The sequence below is a fragment of the Macaca nemestrina genome, chromosome 10 (assembly GCF_043159975.1).
Source record: "Macaca nemestrina isolate mMacNem1 chromosome 10, mMacNem.hap1, whole genome shotgun sequence".
Taxonomy (NCBI): Eukaryota; Metazoa; Chordata; class Mammalia; order Primates; family Cercopithecidae; genus Macaca; species Macaca nemestrina.
The window spans coordinates 88,922,224-88,947,738 of record NC_092134.1 but is presented as its reverse complement, the minus strand read 5'-3'; the positions used below and the strand labels follow the sequence as shown (position 1 = coordinate 88,947,738).

Below are 25,515 nucleotides of genomic sequence, written 5' to 3'. Positions count from 1 at the left end.
ATACACAAATCAATAAATGTAATCCAGCATATAAACAGAACCAAAGACAAGAACCACATGATTATCTCAATAGATGCAGAAAAGGCTTTTGACAAAATTCAACAGCCCTTCATGCTAAAAACGCTCAATAAATTCGGTATTGATGGAACGTACCTCAAAATAATAAGAGCTATTTATGACAAACCCACAGCCAATATCATACTGAATGGGCAAAAACTGGAAAAATTCCCTTTGAAAACTGGAACAAGACAGGGATGCCCTCTCTCACCACTCCTATTCAACATAGTGTTGGAAGTTCTGGCTAGGGCAATCAGGCAAGAGAAAGAAATCAAGGGTATTCAGTTAGGAAAAGAAGAAGTCAAATTGTCCCTGTTTGCAGATGACATGATTGTGTATTTAGAAATCCCCATTGTCTCAGCCCAAAATCTCCTTCAGCTGATAAGCAACTTCAGCAAAGTCTCAGGATACAAAATTAATGTGCAAAAATCACAAGCATTCTTATACACCAGTAACAGACAAACAGAGAGCCAAATCATGAATGAACTTCCATTCACAATCGCTTCAAAGAGAATAAAATATGTAGGAATCCAACTTACAAGGGATGTAAAGGACCTCTTCAAGGAGAACTACAAACCACTGCTCAGTGAAATCAAAGAGGACATAAACAAATGGAAGAACATACCATGCTCATGGATAGGAAGAATCAATATTGTGAAAATGGCCATACTGCCCAAGGTTATTTATAGATTCAATGCCATCCCCATCAAGCTACCAATGAGTTTCTTCACAGAATTGGAAAAAACTGCTTTAAAGTTCATATGGAACCAAAAAAGAGCCTGCATCTCCAAGACAATCCTAAGTCAAAAGAACAAAGCTGGAGGCATCATGCTACCTGACTTCAAACTATACTGCAAGGCTACAGTAACCAAAACAGCATGGTACTGGTACCAAAACAGAGATATAGACCAATGGAACAGAACAGAGTCCTCAGAAATAATACCACACATCTACAGCCATCTGATCTTTGACAAACCTGAAAGAAACAAGAAATGGGGAAAGGATTCCCTAGTTAATAAATGGTGCTGGGAAAATTGGCTAGCCATAAGTAGAAAGCTGAAACTGGATCCTTTCCTTACTCCTTATATGAAAATTAATTCAAGATGGATTAGAGACTTAAATGTTAGACCTAATACCATAAAAACCCTAGAGGAAAACCTAGGTAGTACCATTCAGGACATAGGCATGGGCAAAGACTTCATGTTTAAAACACCAAAAGCAACGGCAGCAAAAGCCAAAACTGACAAATGGGATCTAATTAAACTAAAGAGCTTCTGCACAGCAAAAGAAACTACCATCAGAGTGAACAGGCAACCTACAGAATGGGAGAAAATTTTTGCAATCTACTCATCTGACAAAGGGCTAATATCCAGAACCTACAAAGAACTGAAATAAATTTACAAGAAAAAAACAAACAACCCATCAAAAAGTGAGCAAACGATATGAACAGACATTTCTCAAAAGAAGACATTCATACAGCCAACAGACACATGAAAAAATGCTCATCATCACTGGCCATCAGAGAAATGCAAATGAAAACCACAATGAGATACCATCTCACACCAGTTAGAATGGCAATTATTAAAAAGTCAGGAAACAACAGGTGCTGGAGAGGATGTGGAGAAATAGGAACACTTTTACACTGTTGGTGGGATTGTAAACTAGTTCAACCATTATGGAAAACAGTATGGTGATTCCTCAAGGATCTAGAACTAGATGTACCATATGACCCAGCCATCCCATTACTGGGTATATACCCAAAGGATTATAAATCATGCTGCTATAAAGACACATGCACACGTATGTTTATTGCGGCACTATTCACAATAGCAAAGACTTGGAATCAACCCAAATGTCCATCAGTGACAGACTGGATTAAGAAAATGTGGCACATATACACCATGGAATACTATGCAGCCATAAAAAAGGATGAGTCTGTGTCCTTTGTAGGGACATGGATGCAGCTGGAAACCATCATTCTTAGCAAACTATCACAAGAACAGAAAACCAAACACCGCATGTTCTCACTCATAGGTGGGAACTCAACAATGACATCACTTGGACTCGGGAAGGGGAACATCACACACCGGGGCCTATCATGGGGAGGGGGGAGGGGGGAGGGATTGCATTGGGAGTTATACCTGATGTAAATGACGAGTTGATGGGTGCTGACGAGTTGATGGGTGCAGCACAGCAACATGGCACAAGTATACATATGTAACAAACCTGCACGTTATGCACATGTACCCTAGAACTTAAAGTATAATAATAATAATATATAATAATAATAAAAAAATAAAAATAAAAAAAAAAGAAAGACATCAATGTAAAACTAGCCTAAAAATAGTCCTTCTCCCACTTTAATGTGCATAAGAATTGCCTGGGAAGCTTGTAAAAATTTGAGACCCAACCCTGACCCACTCAAGCAGTATTAAGGTTGTGTCCAGGAATGTGCATTTTTCATAAGATCATCAGGTCGTTCTGATGCAGCCTGAACCACATTCTAAGATGCAATGTTAGAAAACCAAATTTTATACTGATGAAAATAAACTGAGAATGTGAACACTAAAATTCCTCTCCAGTTGAGCATATGGCTGAAAAGAATTTGATAGCCACCAAATTATTAAGATGATAAATTAATAGACTCTACACCCAAAACGTGCTCTCTTCAAATTTTGTATGCATAGAAATCACCTGGAGATCTTGTTAACATGCAGATTCTGATTCAGAAGGACGGAGACAAAATATAAGATTCTGCATTTTTAACAAGCTCATAGATAGTGGCCCATGTTGCTGGTCCTTGGACCAAATGTTGAACTTCAAACACTGAGGTCTTGAAAAAAAAAACTGCCAAAGAGTATAAAAACAGTATTACTTACTTTTAACAAAGCACAAAACCATCAGTCACATTTCTCATTTCCACGTGCATCTGGAAAATGGGCAGAGATTAGGATGTCACCTCTGCTAGTAAGTCAACTCCATGAAGGCAGGGGTTTAGTAGGAGGGTTTTGCTCATGACTATATGACCAACACTCATTATATGCCTGGCACATAGGATGTGCTTAATAAATACTGTGAATAATGAATGCTGAATAAAGATTATCTACATTATATCTGATGATAGAAACCAGTCAAAAATCAAATTCCCAAGAAGAACCTGTAGATCCACCTCAGAAAAAAGTGCTTGTTCCTAGTGCTATTTAACATACAGCTATATGACTAATTGATGACTTAATTTATTATTTCTTCCCTATATAGCATCCAAAGCAATTATGATCTCTAATAGACATAATTATGAGTATTCTATAGGTAAGCCACTAAATTGAGGGGGGAAAAAATCAGCTGACCATGAAAGTCACACAACTATGGGGAGCTGTTTCAAAAGAAGAATACAGGCATACCTTGTTTTATTGCAGTTCACTTCAACTGCCTTCTACAGATAATGTGCTTTTTACGAATTGAAGGTTTGTGACACTCTACATTGACCAAGTCTGCCAGCACCATTTTTCCAACAGCAGGTGCTTGTTTCATGTCTCCATGTCACGTTTTAGGAATTCCCACAATATTTCAAAAATTTTCATTACTATGATATCTGTTGGGGTTATCTGTGAATAATGATCTTGATTTTACTATTTGAATTCTCCTAGGGCACTAAGAACAGTGCCCATATAAGATGGCAAACTTAATCAATAACTGTGTGTGTTCTGACGGCTCTACTGACTGGCCATTCCCATCTCTCCCCTTTTCCTCAGTCCAGTCTAATCCCTGAGATACAATGATATTGAAATTAGGCCAATTAATAAATGTTCAAGTGAGAAGAGTTACACGTCTCTCATTGTAAATCAAAAGGGAGAAATGACGAAGTTTAGTGAGGAAGGTATGTTGAAAGTCAATACAGGCCAAAAGTTAGGCCTCTGGAGTAGCCAAGTTGTAAATGCAAAGGAAGGAATATTAAAGTGTTACTCCATAGAACACATGAATTACTGAAAGCGAAATGGTCTTACTGATGACATGGAGAAAGTTTGAGTAGTATGGATGGAAGGTACAATCAACCACAACATTCCCTTGAGCCAAAGCCTAATCAAGAGCAAGGCCCTAACTCTCTTCAATTCTAGAAGGCTGAGAGAGGTGAGGAAGCTGCAGAAGAAAAGTTTAAAGCTAGCAGAGGTTGGCTCATTATGTTTAACGAAAGAAGCCATCTCTATAGCAGAAAAGAGGAAGGTGAACCAACAAGCGCTGATGTACAAACTGCAGCAAGTTATTCAAATGATCTAGCTAAGACCATTGGCCAAGTTAGCTATACTAAACAACAGGTTTTCAATCAAGACAAAATGACCTTCCATTAGGAGAAAATGCCATACAGAATTTTCATAGCTAGAGAGACAGAAGTCAATGCCTGGCTTCATAGTTTCCAAGGAGAGGCTGCCTCTCTTGTTAGGGGCTAATGCAGTTGTTGTGACGTTAAGTTGAAGCCATTGCTCATTGACCATTTCAAAAACCCTGGGGCCCTTAAGAATTATGCTAAAACTACTCTGCCTGTGCTCTATAAATGGAACAATGAAGCCTAGATGATGGCCACACTTCTGTTTACACCACGTTTTACTAAAGGTTTAAAGCCCATTGTTCAGGTTAAAAAAAAAAAAAGGATTCCTTTCAAATTATTGTGACCCACTGACAATGTTCCTAGTCACCCAAGAGCTCTGATGGCAATGTATTTCTTAAGACTGTAGCTGCCATAGATAGTGATTCCTCTCTTGAATCTGGGCAAAGTAAATGGAAAACCTTCTGGGCAAGATTCACCATTCTAGATGACACTAAGAAACTTCTTGATTCATGGGAAGAGGTCAAGATAACAACACTAACAGGAGTTTGGAATAAGTTGATTCCAGCACTCACAGATGACTTTGAGTGGTTCAATACTTCAGTAGAGGGAGTAACTGCAGATGCAGTGGAAATAGTAAGAGTACTAGAATTAGAAATGAAGCCTGAAGATGTGACTGAATTGCTGCAATCTCATGTTAAAATTTGAACAGATGATAAATTGTTTCTTATGAATAAGCAAAGAAAGTAGCTTCCTGAGATGAAATCTACTCCTGGTAAAAATTCTGTAAGCATTGTTGAAATGACAACCAAGAATTTAGAATATTACAAAAACTTAGTTGATAAAGCAGCAGCAGGGTTTAAGAGAATTGATTACAATTTTGAAAAAAGTTATACTGTAGATAAGATGCCATCAAATAGCATTGCACGCTACAGAGAAATCTCTCATGAAAGGAAGAGTCAATCAATTGACAAACTTCATTGTTATGTTATTTTAAGAAATTTCCACAGCCATCCTAACCTTCAGCAACTATCTCCTTGATCAATCAGCAGCCATCAACATCGAGGCAAGACCCTCCATCACAAAAAATATTATTATGACTCTCTGAAAGCTCAGATGATTGTTAGCATTTTTTGCAGTAAAATATTTTTAAATAAAGATAAGTACATTTTTAAAGACATAAGGACATGCACACTTAAAAGACTACAGTAGAGTGTAAATATAATTTTTATATGCACTGGGAGACAAAACAGTCTATGTGACTTGCTTTATTGCAATATTAGCTTTATTGCAGTGGTCTGGAAACAAACCAGCAATATCTCCAAGGTATGCCTGTATATGGAGAGCATTGATTGTGTCTTCAGTTAGCTTTGCATGAGAAACCATGCCTAAGAAGAAATTTAGAAAGGTTTCATTTTTATCAGGTTTGATTTACAAATTTCAAAATCCTCTCCTATCAAAGGAGACCTTTGCTTCGAATTTTAAAATGTCCTTTTCTCTTATTTGAATATCTTAATGGTGTTCAAGTCTAGAAATGAATGGAAATTGTTTTGACTCTGAGAAAGTTGAAGCATAGTAGAAAGTAAATGATGAATGAGCCCAGATGAATAGCTAATGCAAGTTCAAATTTAGCTATGTCACTTAGTAGAGATTTTCAGAACTTCCATAACAGAATTCTTTAATTGAAGAAGGAATGATTCTCATGAAAAAATAAATCCATTATTTCCTCAACATTGTAAATATCTTACATAGATGTTCCTCAAAGCCTAAAAATACTTTAATGTTTCCATATATCATATTAATCCTGAAAGCTGTTTTATGTAGCAATTTTTCCACTTGATTGAATGGATAGATGATGCCATTAAAAGGTCAAGTCATGACATTTGGAAACCTCAGAAATACTTTTGCTCTTCTCTGTCTCTCTTTCTCTCTTTTAAATTTTACCTGTTATGGTTAATTTTATGTGACAACTTGACTAGGCCAGGTGGTAACCAGACATTTGGTCAAACATTATTCTGGGTGTGTCTGTGAGGGTGTTTCTGGATGCAATTAACATTTGAATCTGTAGACTGAGTAAAGCAGATTATCCCTCCTTAACGTGGACAGGCCTCATACAATCAATTGAAGACTTGAATAGAACAAAAAGACTGAGTAAGAGGGAAATTTCGTCTGCCTAAGTCCTTGAATTAGAACGTTGGTCTTCTCCTAACCTCAAACTGGAACTTATACCATTGAGTCTCCAAATCTCGGGCCTTTGAACTCAGACTGAAACTATGCCACTGGCTCTCCTAAGTCTCCAGCTTGCCCACTGCAGATTTTGGGACTTGTCAACCTCCATAGGCATGTCAGCCAATTCCTTATAATAATAAATCTCACATATATATAATATACAACGCGTGTGCACACACACACACATATTATTGGTTCTGTTTTTCTGGAGAACCCTGACTAATACAGTATCCTTAGACTTTTTTTTTATTTATTTAAGAAATTCTACCATAGTATACCACAGAGAGTGCATCATTAATGACAGTTTTGAAAGTGACAGTGTCTGCTAGAGTTCCCTAATTAATCCCATAGGGCTCAGTTCTCTAGGTTATTTATCCTAGCTGTTAGCAAGCCTCCCATTAGATCCAGCAGGGACTTGTGTGCTGGGTTTGCAATCAGAGAATTGAGTTCATTCTGTAGCTTTCCTTTCATATCTCTTGGAGCAACTTTCTGAGGCTATCGCTCATCTTACTCTTAAAGGAATCCTTTCAGATTTCCTCTATATCTCAGTTAATCATATGCAAATATGGTTGTGTCAGGAATTCATCACTAAACAAGTTAGTTGTGAGATGGTAAGCAGCTGAAAAAAAAGAGAAGAAAGGAGACAGAAGGGGTAAAAGGGAAGAAGGAAGGAAGGAAGAAAGGAAGGAAGGAGAGAAGGGAGGGAGGGAGAAGGAAGGGAGGGAGGAAGGAAGGGAGGGGCGGAGGAAGAGACCGGAGAGGGAGGAGGAGGGAGGGAGGAAGGAAGAAAAGAAAGAAGGAAAGAGGGGAAGGAGGGAGGAAAGGAGAGAGGGAGGGAAAGAGGGAGAAAGTGCGGGAGCAAAGGATGTTGGTTACATGATTTCTCTAATGGCAATGAGCTGCTTTCTGGATGAAATACAAAATCAGAGTGAGACTCCGTCTCAAAAAAAAAAAAAAAAAAGAAGCATTTAATTTTTAAAGTAGCTAACTATGATTAAAAATGCCTTTCTAAAGAAAAATCTTACGCTACTCTTTCTTATACAAAGAATTAGATTCAATATTTAATAAATAAATTAGTCTGGGCATAATGGCTCATGCCTGTGATCCCAGTGCTTTAGAAGGTGGAGTGGGATGGTCACTTGAGCCCGGGAGTTTGAGACCATCCTGGGCAACAAAGCAAGACCCCATCTCTACCAAAAGTAAAATCATTAGCCGGGTGTGAAGGCACACGCCTGTAAGCCTCAGCTACTCAGGAGGCTGAGGTGGGAGGATCGCTTACCCAGGAATTCAAGGCTTTAGTGAGCCATGATCATGCCACTGCATATCAACCATGCCTGGACAACAGAGTGAGACTCTGTCTATACAAAATTAATTAAAAGTGGTAAAGAGAAAAAGTCCTCAGAATTTGAAGACAGATGATGTGAATTTGAACCCTGAATTTACTGTTTGCTGCCTGGATAAATGATTTTGAAGGAGTCATTTGACATGCAAGCTCTTTAGTTTTCTAAACTACAAAATAGATTATAATAAAGCTTTCATCATCATAGGACTGTTGGACGAAATAAGATCATATATATGACCAGCCTAGGCAACACAGTGAAATCATATCTCTCCAAAAAAAATTTAAAAAGAAAAAAAGAAAATAAATTAGCCAGGCATGGTGGTGCATGCCTGTAGTCCCAGCTACTTGGGAGACTGAGGTGGGGGGATTGCTTGAGCGCAAGAGGTTGAGGCTGCAGTGAGCCAAGATTGCAACACTGCACTCCAGCCTAGGCAAAAGAGTGAGGTCCTGCCTCAAAAACAAACAGAAACCCATGATATGTGAAAAGCATTTTAAATGCCTCCAAAGAACCATAGTTTTGCTCACATTACTTTGTACATAGGCTAGAATTCCCTGAAATGCAGAACAAGAAAGAGGGTGGAAGAGGCATCATTAGCCAAAAGATAGCATTAAAAAGACAGGAATGAGGCAGGAGAAATCAATGTTTTTATTGATGTAAACGATGAAGCTTAAAAAATAGATATTTGAACTAGATGTCTAAATATAAAAGTTTATTAGTTAATTTTTGAGGATTCCAACTCTGGCACATCACAGGTGCTTAGTAAACGAATATTTACTAAGATTTCCATGTTCAGGGTCAACTGGTATTTATTACACACCTTACACATACCAGATATTTCATGTTGAAGTGAGTTGCTTTGCAAATTTTAGGTAGAATTCAAATCTTAGGAAAAAAATGAGTGTTCTGTAAAAGCAATTGTGAAGATGGGGAAACTTCTAATAGTTGAGGTCCTTTGAATGTGTATGTTATTTATCAGTGCACATATAATTTAATAAATAATGAACGTTATGAATGAACAATTTCCTTTTCTTACACTATTGAGAATAATTTTTAAAGCCCAACAGAAATTAAAACTGAATCCCTTTCTAGCTACAAAAGTCAGTACCATGATTAGATTTTCTTATATATAGTACAAATGCAACTCAACAAACTCAGTGCTTGCCGAGTCATTCTTTAGTGATGAGTCAACTAAGCACTTCAGACCATCAGTCAACAAATCTTTCTTAAGCTCTACATTGCCTCTATTTTAGAAGTTTGTGAGAATTCAAGGAAAATAAACAGGCTGTGATCACTAGGTACTTATAGTTGAGAGAAGTATACACAGATATATATATTGAAATCTGAATGAATAAATAACACAGTATATAATAAAGTACAGTAAGGCCTCCTTGCTTAACATAGGTAGGCTCTTGGAAACGGCAACTTTAAGTGAAATGGCATACAACGAATGTAACCAACTTTAACATAGGCTAATGGCTGTAAATAAGGGTTAAGTTCTTTCAGCATATTTCTGGTCACAGAAACATCACCAAACTTCTAAACTAAAGACCAAAACACTTACTAATATTAAACATGGAAATAAACATGAGCTATACACACATTTAAGAACCATTAATAAAAACAAGTAAGATAATTATTTACCCACTTATTCCAGTTCAGGGTTGGGGATGGCTGGAGCCTGACTGGGTAGCCCAGGGGACAAGGCAGGAACCAGCCCTGTCCAGGATGTCATTCCATCATAAAACCACTCACACACACCCACACTCACTCACATCAGGGCCATTTAGACACACCAGTGACTCTACCATACACAGCTTTGGGGTGTGGAGGAAACTGGAGTATCTGGGAAAATCCACACAGACGTGGGGAAAATGTGTAAACTCCACACAGACTGTGGCCTCAGTCAGGAATATTTTTTTCTCATCAACATTATAATGAAACAACATTAAATGAAATGACATTATCTGAGGATGTGTTGTATACTCCAGCTGAACAACTGGATATAGACTAGTATAAAGTACTAATTGTTCAGTCAGATAAAATAAAAAGAGAATATGAGAAAGTATATGCACACAATAAATTCATCAGGAATTCTTCCCACAGAAGATAAAAATCAAGCAGAGTCTAGAAGAATGATTAAATCATGAATTGTTAAGCCAAAAAGCTAAAGGCATTTCTGTCAGATTGTATTAGTTTTCTAGGACTGCCATAATAAAGTACCACAAACAGGGTGTCCTGCACAACAGAAACTCATTGTCTCCCAGTTTTGGAGGCTAGAAGTCCAAAACCAAGTTGTTGACAGGGTTGGTTCCTCCTGAGAGCTGTGAAGTACAATTTGTTCCATGCTCCTCACCTAGCTGCTGGTGCTTTGCTAGTGATCTTTGGTTTTCCTTGGCTTACAGTCACATCATCCTGATCTCTGTCTTCATGTTGACATGATAATTTCCCTATGTGTCTGTATCCAAATTTCTCCTCTTTATAACGAAAGTGATCATACTGGAGTAGGGTCTCACCCTTCTCCAGCATGATTTTATCTCATCTTAACACATTAAATCTGCAATATTCCTATTTCCAAATAAGGTTACATTCTGAGATGCTCATGGTTAAAATGAGAATCTAAATGTGGGCTGGGGTGTGAGGGCAACACAATTCAATTCATAACTCAGATGAATCATTATCAGCAAAAGAAATGACCATGATAGGTGGCCTGCTCAGGGCTAATGGATAAATAGCTATGTGCGACCAGGTGACATACAGCCCTGGAAGCTGGGCAAAGAAGTTCGAACTTGATGTGGTGAGCAAGAACAAGGCACTGGGAACACTCAAATAGAATAAATGATGTTTTATGAATGCTGATCTGGAGAGTGGGTCCTGGTTGGTTAGGAGTGGGAAGAGACAAAGGAGGCAGAGTGTCTAAACAGATGGTGACATGAAGTGAAAAATGACACCTGGAGGCAGGAATCAGAATGAAAGAGATTGAATGAATCCAAGAGAAACTAGGCTATCAATAAGAAATTAGGTACTTGGAGGTGGGGTCAGACTATACCAAACTATTTCCCATATTCTTGTTAATTTGAAGAAATGTCTCAAAAACTTACTTAAAATTCATTAATAAGCCATCAATTACCAATTTTTATAATTATGTGTGGTATGCAATCATATAAATGACTCACTTTTGCAGGACTCTTCCTGTTCTTGGTATAATGTCAAAGGCTTAGATAGGAAAAACGCCACTGGTTTTAAGAAGTTTGGAAATCACAAAAATCTTCATCGTAATGCGCTATTGGACTGACACAGCTGTCATCCCCAGCAACTAATACATGCTGAAGAAAGAAACTTACAAAATGACTCTGGAAGCCACCATCTAAAATAGAATGCCAAGATTACCCTAACATAATACTGAATAGTGGAATGTGAGGAAAGAAGATATAATCAAAACATCAAAAGATCCCATAATTTTTACTGTCAAGTGAAGACATGTAGCAAAAAAACAGTCTGAAAAACAGGATGTCCAACATAATTTTTGACAACTTTTATATCTTAGATGTACTGACAAAATACCAAATGTGAGGTAAAATATTTAAAAACATAGAAAGAAATCTATAGGAGATGAGATGGATGGATGGAGATGAATATATAATTTTTAAAGAGAAATGTGATAAGCATGCAGTTAACAAAAAACTAAGTAGGCCAATATACTTCCAGACATTCTAGATCCCTTATACAGAAAAGCTAGAGAAGTCATGCTGTCATAAAATCCTAATATTAAACTATGTTTATAAATATCTGAGGTGTTGCAAAACTCACTGAAGAACAAGAAGCTATCATCTACCTGGCTGAGATACTGGGGCAAGGGCAAACGGTACAGAAGTTAAATAAGAAAAAGTGGGTCGGGCAGAAAAATTCCTTCTTTAGCTTCAGGTCCCCTAAGCTACTTCCTTTCTCCATCCCTTTGTAGGCAAACATCTAGAAGAAGCCCTCTCCCTTCTTCAGATTCATTTTTTTCCCTTAGACAATATTCAATGTACTCCAAACTGGCTTGTATCACCAACTTTGCACCAAAATCACTATTGCTGTCCTCAGTGTCATCTGGGAGGTTCAACACAAAGGACATCTTTCAGTCTTCATTTTTCTTGATCTCTCAGACACACCCTACTTTCTGCTTGAAATTCTCTCTTCTCTTGGCTTCTGTGACACCACCTTCTCTTCTCTTTCCTCTTACATTTCAGCCATGACTTTGCTATCACCATCACCAAACCATCTTTTCTATAAAATGCTCAAGTGTTGCTCAAAACTCTCTAGGCAATCCCTTCCATCTCCTCAACTAACATTTAGATGCCAAAGAATTCCAAAATTTTTTGTCTAACTTAAACTTCCCTTAATGTCAAATTGAAGTATATTCAACTGGTTACTCAACTTAGATGTCCCATAGGCACTCCAAATCCATCATGATTTTCTCACTCAATCTGTTCCCTAAGTGAGCAGCGCCAACATCTGCCTGTTTATTAGTCCAGAAACCTGGGAATCAACCTCTAAACCTCTCTCCTCATCATCTGCTATCACCAATTAATCAAGAATGGCTGGTCTTACCTCTCAAATGCTCTTAGACACATCCACATTTCCACTTCTATTTTTAAGACAAGCCCTCACTGGCTTTCGCCCACTGGTTTGCCTGCATCCAGCCTTACTCCCGTTCATCCTACAGCTGGAGTGATATGTTTAAAACATGAGTGTGACTATGACACTTCTCGGCTTAAAATCTTTAATTAGCTGCCCCTTGTTCTTCACATGAAACTCCTAATCTTTAGTGTGACCTTTAAGATCCTGCTTCTCATCATCAGTCTCACTGGGCACCTCTCCTGTGCTCTCTGCTATTGACCTTCCCTTCCCTCGGTTCTTAAAAAGTCCTTCTTTCTACCTGAAAGCCCTTAGACATGCTGATTTACCCATGTAAGAGATTCTCTTCTTTTCTACTCTTCCTTCCATGATTCCCTGACTTTTACTTACCCTTCAAATTCCAGAATAAAACTCTTCTCGCTCAAGCAAAATTTTCCCTAACCCCACCACCCAGATCACATGCCCTATTAACCTATTTCTCTTTTAGAATAGTTGCCACATTTGCAATGAAATGTTCTTTGGTGTAATGAAATGGCCTGTTAATTATCTTTCTTGCCTGACAGAATATTAGTCATGTATATCTAATTTACTGCTTTACCCATATCTCTAACTTTGCACAAAGTAAGTATTTAATAAATATTTATTGAATGAATGAATGAACTCCAATGGTTACCAGTGTTATAATAACCATGATCAAGAAAACGGTAGTAAAAATCAATAGTCTCAATTACAGTCATATCATTACACAACCCCACAGATTTAGTAAATAAAATTGTATGCTATTTACAAACAACAGCTTGCTTATTTTTATGTATAATCACAAGTGTAATTTTTTTAAGGACCAAATATGTAACATGCAAAATTGCATTAAAAATGTTTAAAAGGGTGTTCCTTCTAAGAAGTCAAAACATCTTCAAAGTTAGCAACCATGCCACAATCAAAAGGAAAACCATATTTGATAAGAATTATTCAAATCCTGAATAATATTTTGTTATTTGGACTAAATAACAAAAGATATATTAGAAATCCTTATGTATAAAAAAATTCAAGATATCTTGAATTTGATTATATCAATATGTTCAACAAATTTTTCCATCAGTTTCTTACGCTTTGAAGATTATATATTCAAATGACAATTAGTATAAAGTTGTAAAACATGTCATTGTATAGTGCATTCAAGATGAAAACAGCTGCCAATCTGTGCCACAGATTTTATCCAGAACACTTCCAGATAAAAACTGAGTGAGTTGGTCTTTATGATTAGGCCAATTTTCTTTTTTTTTTTTTTTTTTTTTTTTTGAGATGGAGTCTCGCTGTGTCTCCCAGGCTGGAGTGCAGTGGCATGCTCTCGGCTCACTGCAAGCTCCACCTCTCGGGTTCACGCCATTCTCCTGCCTCAGCCTCCCGAGTAGCTGGGACTACAGGCGCCCACCACCACGCCCGGCTAATTTTTTTTGTATTTTCAGTAGAGACGGGGTTTCACCATGTTAGCCAGGATGGTCTTGATCTCCTGACCTCGTGATCCGCCCGCCTCAGCCTCCCAAAGTGCTGGGATTACAGGTGTGAGCCACCGCACCCGGCCGATTAGGCCAATTTTCAGAAGTTTCACTGATAAATAATTTAAACAAGTAAGGTAATCTAAATATCTGGCCCCTTTCCTTAACTTCTTTCCTGTCTCAATAAACGGCAATGCCATCCATGTGTTGCTCAGATTCCAAATCTCGGCTCCTCTTGATCAATTCTACACCACAATGAACTATCTGCAAGTATTTTTGGCTCTACTTTCAAAATGTACTATGAATATACCTCACTCCTCTTCACCTCCTATAGCTTTCCTTATCCAGGCCATCAACATCTGTACCTGAACTACTGCAATAGCCTTCCAACTGGTCTCCAATTTCCACTGCTCCCCACTACACCCAACACCATAGTTCGCCTATCACACTGGAGCCAGAACTATCCTTTTCAATACAAGGCTGAGCATATCACTGTCCTCCTTGATGTAACTCTGAAATCCTTGCAAACTTTCCTACATTACCTGGCCCCTGCCTAATTCTCCAACAGGATTGCCTTGATTTGTCTGCTCCACTACATTTTCCTTCATTTTGTTCCTAGAGCATTCTAAGCTCATTCCCACTTTTTATTCTTCTGGTTGAAATGTTCCATCCAAGATTATTACATGGCTGTTTCCTTTCTTACCATCAAGTCTCAGGTTAACCACCACTCTCCCCTCACTCCCTGCCCCAGAGGTTGACCACTCTGAATAAATCCCCAGCCAATCTTTAGTGCATCATCCTGTTTCATTTTCTTCCTATTAATTTTTACTACCCGAAATTGTCTTCTCTAGTTCTATGGTCACCCAGTAATTCTCTGTCTTACCCCCAGAATGTAAAGCTCCTGAGCACAGGATATTTGTAAGTCTGGTTCACCATTTACTCCACTTTACACCAAGCCTAGAAAAATGTTCAGGACGCAGTAGGTGCTCACTAAATATTTATTACATGATTGAATATACTTAATAGCATCAAAAGCAGCTCAAAAATTTTTAAAAAGTAATAATCATATAAGTAAAATTCAAAACAAAATATCACATGAATCATGTAGTTTCGTGTTATACATATAAACAATATCAAAGGGGCTTGTTATATGTTAGAAATCTCAAATATTATAATGAAAATACATTAGTTTCCTAAGAAAGTTTACCTCTATGTTACGTAAGGGTAAAAATCCATTTTTATGTAAAATCTTTTAAGATGAGGAATTTTAAATAAATCTGCATTATGAATGGGGAAGGGAAGCCATATTTATTTTCTTCTGCAAAACTGGAATGATCCCTTTAGGACTGAATCAGTAGCATTTAAAGAAATATTTTGATCCAAAGGTCAATTTAAAAAATGAATACAGATTTTTAAGAAAAAGAAAAAACTATTTAAAGCTAAGGGAAACAACAGAAGTTGGTTTTCCAAGAGCCAACAAATCATCCTGCAGCTAAACAGAACCTGTGTATTTATACCTGAGGTTTTCCATCTCCACAGATCTATGGCACATGCTTGACATGTTGAGTGGGTAAGTTTAGAACTCTCCAAAACTTTCTCCGAATGCCCAAACACCTCCAAATCAATGTTCTGGTTTGTAGAACCCATTAGCTACTTACACAATTAATAGGAATGATTCAAATCCATACCTCAGGGAAATAATAAATTACCACATCTCATGGACTTCTTCAGGAAGAATCAAAGCCAGAGCATTTGAAAATGTCAAGGGTCTGCTCACTGTATGTGGACACTTTCCACGAGAGAATAAACTATCGTGGGTATTAGTTAAGATTTTTAAAAGTAACTAGAAAATGATTTACTCCACTGGAACTATTTACTAAATACTACAGAGCATGAATACAATCACTTAGATTACTTAGAGTAGCAAACAAAAATAGCAGTAGGCACTTTATCTTCCTGTTAAGTGATTGCCCTTGTTACACAACACTGTCTGGAAAACTCTGACTACAATTCTAACTGCAAGCCACAGTAATCATGTCAATATGTGAGCTATCTGAATATCTAATTATGAAAAAAGAAGGCAATTTCACAGTGGAAGAATTGTTCTAATTCAAGAAACCAGCCATATTAACTTATTAGTCTGACATATAGCAGATAGCTGAAAAACTTTAATTTGAAAGATAATTATTTTTAGCTGATTAATATGCTTCAAATTAAATTCACCACTTTTAATGGGACCATCAACTTGACAACCTGGGAAATTAATAAATTTTGCATGCAGTAATCCCAGAAAATTTATACAGCTGAGCTACACATCATTACAAGGATTACCTTCACAGTAGGCATTATCTTCTCGAAGAGCCCTAAAACCATCTCGACAGCTACAAACAGCCCTGTCATTCAGATTTCTGCAGACAGAATTCTCCATGCAGTTATGTCTTTCAGAACAAAAGTCATAACCTACAGGAAAAAAAAGAAATTTATTAAGGTAAATGAAACTATGACAACGCAAATTTTCCTACTTAATATTTTCTTTAATTTTGAAGCTATGACTTGCTAAATAATTTTTAAATTAGTATCTTCATCAACATTTACAGAAGAATCACATGCTGTGAATACCAAAAAGTTCTTCTTTACGTTTAACTCAATTAATTTCCATTTCAAGTTAACTCTATTTCTTCTTTGGTTTTTGACTTTATAAATGCTATCTAGTCTCTAATATTCTAATTATAAACCTCCAAGTATCTGAAAAAAGAAATATTATTAGGGTTCAAAATAAAGATTTATAACATAGAAGGTAACACAATGAGAAGGTAATCTGGTAACTGGAGGTTCAACATTATCAACATCTGTGGGTAAAACTAACCAAATCAGATGAAATGCACCTATTGTATATTTAAGAAATTAGACAGCTTAGCATCCAAAAAAAAACTTTCTAAATGTGTTAAAGATGAATATTACATCACTTTAATCTAATTTTCTCTAGAAATCTACAAGGCAAAGTATGTTCACTCTAAAGAGGAAGAAAAATTTTGAGAAATACAGAGATTTCACATATCTGAGTCTTTATGAGAGAAAAGAAAAATGTAACATTTTATAAACAGTGACATCAATCATGTGCAATTTCTCAAGATCTCTTTTTGTGGTCTGAATCCCTTGTTCAAAGATCATCTAAGATGCTGAAATGAAGTCTTCAAAACTGGAATCCATATTTAATGGAAATTACATAATTATATATCATTCAACCATTTTTAAATTGCTTGGTGTATGTTATTTATCTAGTTTTGCGCTTTCTAATGGATTACTATTTTAGCCCATGTTAAAAAAACAAAAGAAAAAGAAACAAGGTGGCTGGGCATAGTGGTTCACACCTGTAATCCCAGCACTTTGGGAGGCTGAGGCAGATGGATCATTTGAGATCAGGAGGTGGAGGCCAGCCTGGCCAACATGGTGAAACCCTGTCTGTACTAAAAATACAAAAATTAGCTGGGCATGGTGGCAAGTGCCTGTAATCCCAGCTACTCTGGAGGCTGAGGAAGGAAAATTGCTTCAATCCAGGAGGCAGAGGTTCTAGTGAGCCAAGATCACGCTGCTGCAATCCAGCCTGGGCAAAAGAGTAAGACTCCATCTCAACAACAACAAAAAGGACTAAAAAGGTATATTTCATGTATCTTAGAATAATCTGATCTACCTATAGGCAAGAAGACTTTTACTTGCGAAAATCATATAGATGGAAGTACTAAATTGGTTCATCTTATCTGTAATCAAATTGGTCTTCATTCTGATTATAATTACAGAGTTAAAACACACTCCCTATTAATGCAACTATGATGTATAGTAAAATATTATTGGTAAAACTTAATAACCCTTAAGAACAGTAATGTTCCAAAAACATAATAATGCCATTAAAAAACAGTAGAAAAATAATCAAATGACTCAGTGATTTCTACAAAAATAAAATAAAGTATAGGTTTATTAAGTCCAGAAAAATATAGTCAATAACAGCATTTAAAATACTTGGCAACTTAGCTTCTTTTGACAAGAGTCTTCACAATCTAAATTGTCATGATTAAGGCTGTACATTTAAAAGTAAAATTCTTAAGAAGAGCAAAAGTTAAAAATGCTTTCTCCTAGGATCTTTTTATTTCCTTCTTCTTTAAATAGCTAAATTGAGATGCTATTTCTTCAAATGTATTCCACTGTCTTTTCATAATGCCTGAGGGAGAACAATTTCAGCTAAAAAGTCATCTTCACTCTCTATTCCAATAGCTCAGCACAACATCAAACTAACTAAAAAGGCTTCAAAAACCACTTTATATTTATTCTATATTAAAACAAAGTTACTAAAAAATAGCCTACCCCTTAAGATACACAGAGTATTAAGAAACAAAGTTCTAACACAGTGTTAAATTTCTGCATACTTTTACCTGTACTGTCTCAAACAACTTTCAGAAGACTGTGACTAAGAATGGATACCATTTCTCATACATCTCTTTTTCAAAACCTTCCTTCAGCTTTTCACTTGGTTGAATTTTCTCCTCTCCCATCTTGGAATCTGCTCAATATTATCTATGCCATATGCGATATGCCATCTCTATTATCATCCATTTTCAGTTCTGTTTCAGTAATGGTGAGATCTCTCATCTCAACATTAAACATCTTGCATACATACACTATGTAGAGTTTCATTGCTGCAAGAATTTTCTCACTGTAAGATAACAGTGTGATCCAACTTTCACTGTTGTAGGTAAAAATTAGGAAGTGCCTTGCTTTTTACCATATGGGATTTTTAAAACACAAATACTTGAAAAATTGAAATTTCAGTCATTCAAATTCCAATTTACTATAAACAATGTCAGCTATTTTGATTCATTCTTCCAACAGATAAGTTGATTGAATCTACTGGTTATTTTGCAAAATGCTAGGGTCAAAAGGCTAACAACTAATGGGTGGAAAATTCAGACTTGATTTCAAGTAGGTTGCTTCTGATCTATAGGGAATAGCTTTAAACAAACCAGAGTATGGGTTGGTAACATAATCCTATTATATTCATAGTTGCATTTCCATTCATATGTGCTTGGCTTTTGGAGTCGGCAGGCCCGAGTTTACATCTGATCTCTGCCACTTACTTCCTGTGTAAATTACTAACTGTACATTAATTAACCTTTCTAAGCCTTCAGTTTTTCTCACCTATAAAAATTAGTATAATAACTACCTTGCAATATGTGAGGTTCAAATGAAATTATCTATGTAAAAGCATAATAATATATTATTTGTTAATAACTAAAGTTATTAGAGCACTACTAATAAGCTGAAATTAAATATCTTGAGATCCATAAAAGAAAATTCAAATATTTCTTATAGACAGATGGATGAACCAATTATCTAATACAACCTAGCCTTTCTTTGATTTCCTTCTTTAGGTTTTAACTTCAAGGATATCATGTTCTCTAATCCCTTTGCAAGCTTTACAAAGTTACATAAAGTTCTGTGTTCTTCTATCAAGTGTAGACCTTTTGGTAAAATATAAACATGCATTCCTGTATAACTGGAAAAGTAGGGGAGGATGGATACAAAAGATTATGTGTAAATAAGAACAGTATATATATAATGGTAATACATAATTATCAAGAGAAAGAGTATACAATAATTTTGTGGTGAATATTCATAGGTTTTGCCTAAAGGCATCATTTCTTTTTTTGTGGAAAAAAAGAATAACCTAGTTATACTGTGGAAGAATCACTCACCCCTACTTTCAGCCCAGATGCTTAAAAGAAAATGAACTCTACTCCTCCACAGGATACAGCCACACCAGTCAATGCAGTCCACTGGCCTGGACACAATAATTTCTTCAGGTCAGGGCATATTACCTACTTCAAGCTAATGAAGACCACTGAAACTCAATTCTGGGATTTTTATTCAGTTTACGAGAATGCTGAGCTTTTTCTTCCACCTACTTGAATGGCATAATGATATGAGCATAAAAATGTAGGGGTATAGCTGAGAACACATTGAGCCTGAAAACAAAGCTACCTCACAGGAGATAAACTGAGAGATGCATCAAGACAAAGGGATGAGATTTGAGAGTGGAATCAAGCTACACCTAAAGCCAATTTACCCTCTGTTTATTGGGCCTACATATTCCATTTTTTGCAGTGACACTTGAATGGGATGTTCCATCACTTGTACATGAAAGAATACTAACTTAATTTAGGTATTGTTTGCAAGATAATGGATTATCCTAGTGTTTCCCAAAGTGTATCTCATGTACATGGATGAACATAGATAAATGCTAACACCAATGGATTTCTTTTAATGTGTATAAGAAATACACAAATCTAGTAAATAGTTCTATTATTTCACGGCTACCGCCACTTAGGAATAAAACTAAATCTTTTAAAAGTGAGTTGATTAAGAGTAAGTATTTAAAAATTAACTATATAATGGTATTAGTAATATATACATAGCCAGAATCATGAAGGTGATAATTGAATAATATGGGAAACTATGGGTTATCCAGAAGTTTCCCAGGGAGAGGAGAACCAACACTAACTCAGCCTTCTGCATATGGATGCCCCTATTGCTTATAATTATGAGTCGAGATGAAGTAAATAATAAATTAAGGATGGACATCTAGTGAATAAGGCTTAATGATCTTGCAGGCAGACAAAGTGGTTACCAAGGACGAGGAGAAGAACCAGAAGGACTGTGGATAAAAAAGTTATCCACATTATTTCTGTATCTTTCTAAATCAGAATCCTCGCTGAATCGCTGAATCTCTGTCATGTGGTAATTTGTTATAAGCTTCCTTGAAAGGGCTCTCTAATTCGAAAAAAGTGGAAAAGTTTTCTGCTACATTTCTTCTGATCTGCTGCTACAGAAGACGGCTAGATACAGGGTACCTAGAACACAGTCTTGGTTGAATTTGATTTAGCGCCTAGTGATTTGGAGCCTGACTTCAGGGTATAGCTTAGTTTCCAACCACTGGCTGAGCCTCTATGAAAAGGTCAACACTTCATCTCATGCTCTGCTCTAAGTGAATATTTACTAACTGTTGTCCAACAATTTACTCTTTCAGATGTGAACACACCATCTTTAGCACTATACAAACAGGCCTGGAAACAGGAGGTGAATTTTATTACGAATGAATTTGTCACAACGTATCTTTAGGAGTTGACCAAAAATTTAAGCCTTGAAAACTTGACTTCTTTTAGTTTGAAAGTTAGAAAATGCCAGGAGAACATATGTTTATTTTACATATTTGAAGTCGGAAATTAATGCAATCTTTACTAAAAATGGTGCTAAATGTTTCAAGAAGGGACGACCTGTCCAATTCCAGTTTGAAGATTATCTAAGCCAGTGGTTCACAATCCTAGCTGCAAAGAATAATTTATTAGGGATTTTTAAAAAATAGTAATGCCAAGGCCCCACTCCTCTTATATCAGTTATATCAGAATCTCAGGTGGAGGAAGTATTAGTCATGGTATAGTCTATCATTATATTTTTAAGTATTCTGTGTAAATACATTTTTTAACTGTAAATAATTAAAATATAACACGATTTTACTAGCCTTTTCCATGTATTAACTTGTTTTTCATAATACACTAGGACTCTCTTAAAAAGAAATAGATGTGGTTAAGGTTTCTCTTGATATCAAAAAGGCCCTATTTCAGCTTTTTACCCAAATCTTATCCTACCCAACCTTGACTAACTTCTATGCTATTCATCTCTGTAATTTCTGTATAGCCCTTGGACACCTGTAGTGTTCATTAAAGACAGCTCTTAAAAGTGGCCACAATTTTGCAGCACTCCTATGTATGGTGAGGTCTATTTCCCCTTCTCTTGAATGTGGGCTGCCTGTGAGTGCTTTGCCCAACTGTGTGTGATAGAAGTGATGTGGTGCCAGTTCCAGACCTAGTCTTTGAAGGCCTGAGCCACTATTTAAGAAGTTTGATGATTATCCTGCTGAAGAGACCATGGGAACAAGTCCTTAGATTATGCAGAGAGGGAGGGAGAACCAGCTGTGCTCAGCCTTCTAACCATTCCTACCAAGGTGACCAACATATAGTGAGGCCATCCTGAACTTACCAGCCAAGCCCGGCTTCCAGCCCTACAGCATTGAATGACCCCAGTTAACACCACATGGAGCACAAGAATCACCTAGCCAAGCCCTGTCTGAATTCCTGACCCACAATACTATTGCTTTAATCCACTGAGATTTGGAACAGCAATAGATAGATTTTTTGCAGCAATAGTGAACTACTAAAAGTGTGGTCCTGCTTGCCAACAGCATTAGTATCACCTAGGAGCTTTTCTGTAGAAATTCAGATTCTTAGGCCTGACCCCAACCTACTGAATGAGAACCTGCATTTTAATAAGATGCCTAAGTTAGTCATATGTATATTTAAGTTTAAGAAACACTGTTATGGCCTACCTATGTTTGGATGCCAAAGACATTCTAGTCAAGCTGCAAACTGGAGGACTAAATCCAAAGAGCATTCTTGATTCATATCAAATTAAACACATGCTTTGCATAAGGCACTGACTTAGGCACTGTGAGAATGAAAACTCTTATGGTCCTTATTAAATGTCCAAGTGATCATAGTTCTTTTTAGAAGTGTTCCTCATTACTGCAGAGTTACCCTGAAAGCTCCTTGAAGGGCAGACCACGTCTTAAACCATTTTGTAATTCCTAAAGAGCCTTACACAAACTGAGATTTAAAAACTCCCAATTGAGTGGATGGAAAAGTAACATAAAAACTAAAAACAAAACCAAACTGCACCATCCTGATAAAAATGGGAGTGGACATTGATGCTAGGAAGAAACTGCATCAACTAACGAGCAAAATAACCAGCTAATATCATAATGACAGGATCAAGTTCACACATAACAACATTAGCCTTAAATGTAAATGGACTAAATGCTCCAATTAAAAGACACAGACTGGCAAATTGGATAAAGAGTCAAGACTCATCAGTTTGCTGTATTCAGGAGACCCATCTCACATGCAGAGACATACATAGGCTCAAAATAAAGGGATGGAGGAAGATCTACCAAGCAAATGGAAAACAAAAAAACACAGGGATTGCAATCCTAGTCTCTGATAAAACAGACTTTAAACCATCAAAGATCAAAAGAGACAAAGAAGGCCATTACATAATGGTAAAGGGATCAATTCAACAGGAAGAGCTAACTATCCTAAATATATATGCACCCAATACAGGAGCAGCCAGATTCATAAAGCAAGTCCTTAGAGACTTACAAGGAGACTTAGACTCCCATACAATAATAATAGGAAACTTTAACACCCCACTGTCAACATTAGACAGATCAATGAGTCAGAAAGATAACAAGGACATCCAGGAATTGAACTCAACTCTGCACCAAGTGGACTTAATAGACATCTACAGAACCCTCCACCCGAAATCAACAGAATATACATTTTTCTCAGCACCATATCACACTTATTCCAAAATTGACCACATAATTGGAAGTAAAGCACTCCTCAGCAAATGTACAAGAACAGAAGTTATAACAAACTGTCTCTCAGACCATAGTGCAATCAAACTAGAACTCAGGACTAAGAAACTCAATCAAAACCGCTCAATTACATGGAAACTGAACAACCTGCTCCTGAATGACTACTGGGTACATAACGAAATGAAGGCAGAAATAAAGATGTTCTTTGAAACCAATGAGAACAAAGATATAACATACCAGAATCTCTGGGACACATTTAAAGCAGTGTGTAGAGGGAAATTTATAGCACTAAATGCCCACAAGAGAAAGCAGGAAAGATCTAAAATTGACACCCTAACATCACAATTAAAAGAACTACAGAAGTAAGAGCAAACACATTCAAAAGCTAGCAGAAGGCAAGAAATAATTAAGATCAGAGCAGAACTGAAGGAGACAGAGACACAAAAACCCTCCAAAAAATCAATGAATCCAGGAGCTGGTTTTTTGAAAACATCAACAAAATTGATAGACCGCTAGCAAAACTAATAAAGAAGAAAAGAGAGAAGAATCAAATAGACGCAATAAAAAGTGATAAAGGGGATATCACCACCGACCCCACAGAAATACAAACTACCATCAGAGAATACTATAAACACCTCTGCGCAAATAAAATAGAAAACCTAGAAGAAATGGATAATTTCCTGGACACTTACACTCTCCCAAGACTAAACCAGGAAGAAGTTGAAACCCTGAATAGACCAATAGCAGGCTCTGAAATTGAGGCAATAATTAATAGCCTACCAACCAAAAAAAGGCCAGGACCAGACGGATTCACAGCTGAATTCTACCAGAGGTACAAGGAGGAGCTGGTACCATTCCTTCTGAAACTATTCCAATGAATGGAAAAAGAGGGAATCCTCCTTAACTCATTTTACGAGGCCAGCATCATCCTGATACCAAAGCCTGACAGAGACACAACAAAAAAAGAGAATTTTAGACCAATATCCCTGATGAACACTGATGCAAAAATCCTCAATAAAATACTGGCAAACCGAATCCAGCAGCACATCAAAAAGCTTATCCACCACGATCAAGTGGGCTTCATCCCTGCGATGCAAGGCTGGTTCAACATACACAAATCAATAAATGTAATCCAGCATATAAACAGAACCAAAGACAAAAACCACACGATTATCTTAATAGATGCAGAAAAGGCCTTTGACAAAATTCAAAAGCCCTTCATGCTAAAAACTCTCAATAAATTCGGTATTGATGGAACATATCTCAAAATAATAAGAGCTATTTTTGACAAACCCACAGCCAATATCATACTGAATGGGCAAAAACTGGAAGCATTCCTTTTGAAAACTGGCACAAGACAGGGATGCCCTCTCTCACCACTCCTATTCAACATAGTGTTGGAAGTTCTGGCTAGGGCAATCAGGCAAGAGAAAGAAATCAAGGGTATTCAGTTAGGAAAAGAAGAAGTCAAATTGTCCCTGTTTGCAGATAACATGATTGTATATTTAGAAAACCCCTTCATCTAAGCCCAAAATCTCCTTCCGCTGATAAGCAACTTCAGCAAACTCTCAGGATACAAAATCAATGTGCAAAAATCACAAGTATTCTTATACACCAGTAACAGACAAACAGAGAGCCAAATCATGAATAAACTCCCATTCACAATAGCTTCAAAGAGAATAAAACACCTAGGAATCTAACTTACAAGGGATGTAAACGACCTCTTCAAGGAGAACTACAAACCACTGCTCAATGAAAAAAAAGAGGACACAAACAAATGGAAGAACACTCCATGCTCGCGGATAGGAAGAATCAACATTGTGAAAATGGCCATACTGCCCAAGGTAATTTATAGATTCAAAGCCATCCCCATTAAGCTACCAATGACTTTCTTCACAGAATTGGAAAAAAAATGCTTTAAAGTTCATATGGAACCAAAAAAGAGCCCGCATTGCCAAGACAATCCTAAGC

At 36.8% G+C, this 25,515-nt stretch overlaps 1 protein-coding gene across 4 annotated transcripts in view; it reads right to left on the bottom strand.

Moving 5' to 3' along the window:
* The window catches only part of LOC105470100 (neural EGFL like 2), a 435,684-nt gene that overhangs the window by 186,648 nt on the left and 223,521 nt on the right, over positions 1 to 25,515 (bottom strand). For all 4 annotated transcript variants that reach the window (XM_071071837.1, XM_071071835.1, XM_011721849.2 and 1 more), the window contains exon 13: positions 16,395 to 16,523. In XM_071071837.1, the coding sequence (XP_070927938.1) occupies positions 16,395 to 16,523 (129 nt within the window). The remainder of the gene's footprint in view (positions 1 to 16,394; positions 16,524 to 25,515) is intronic.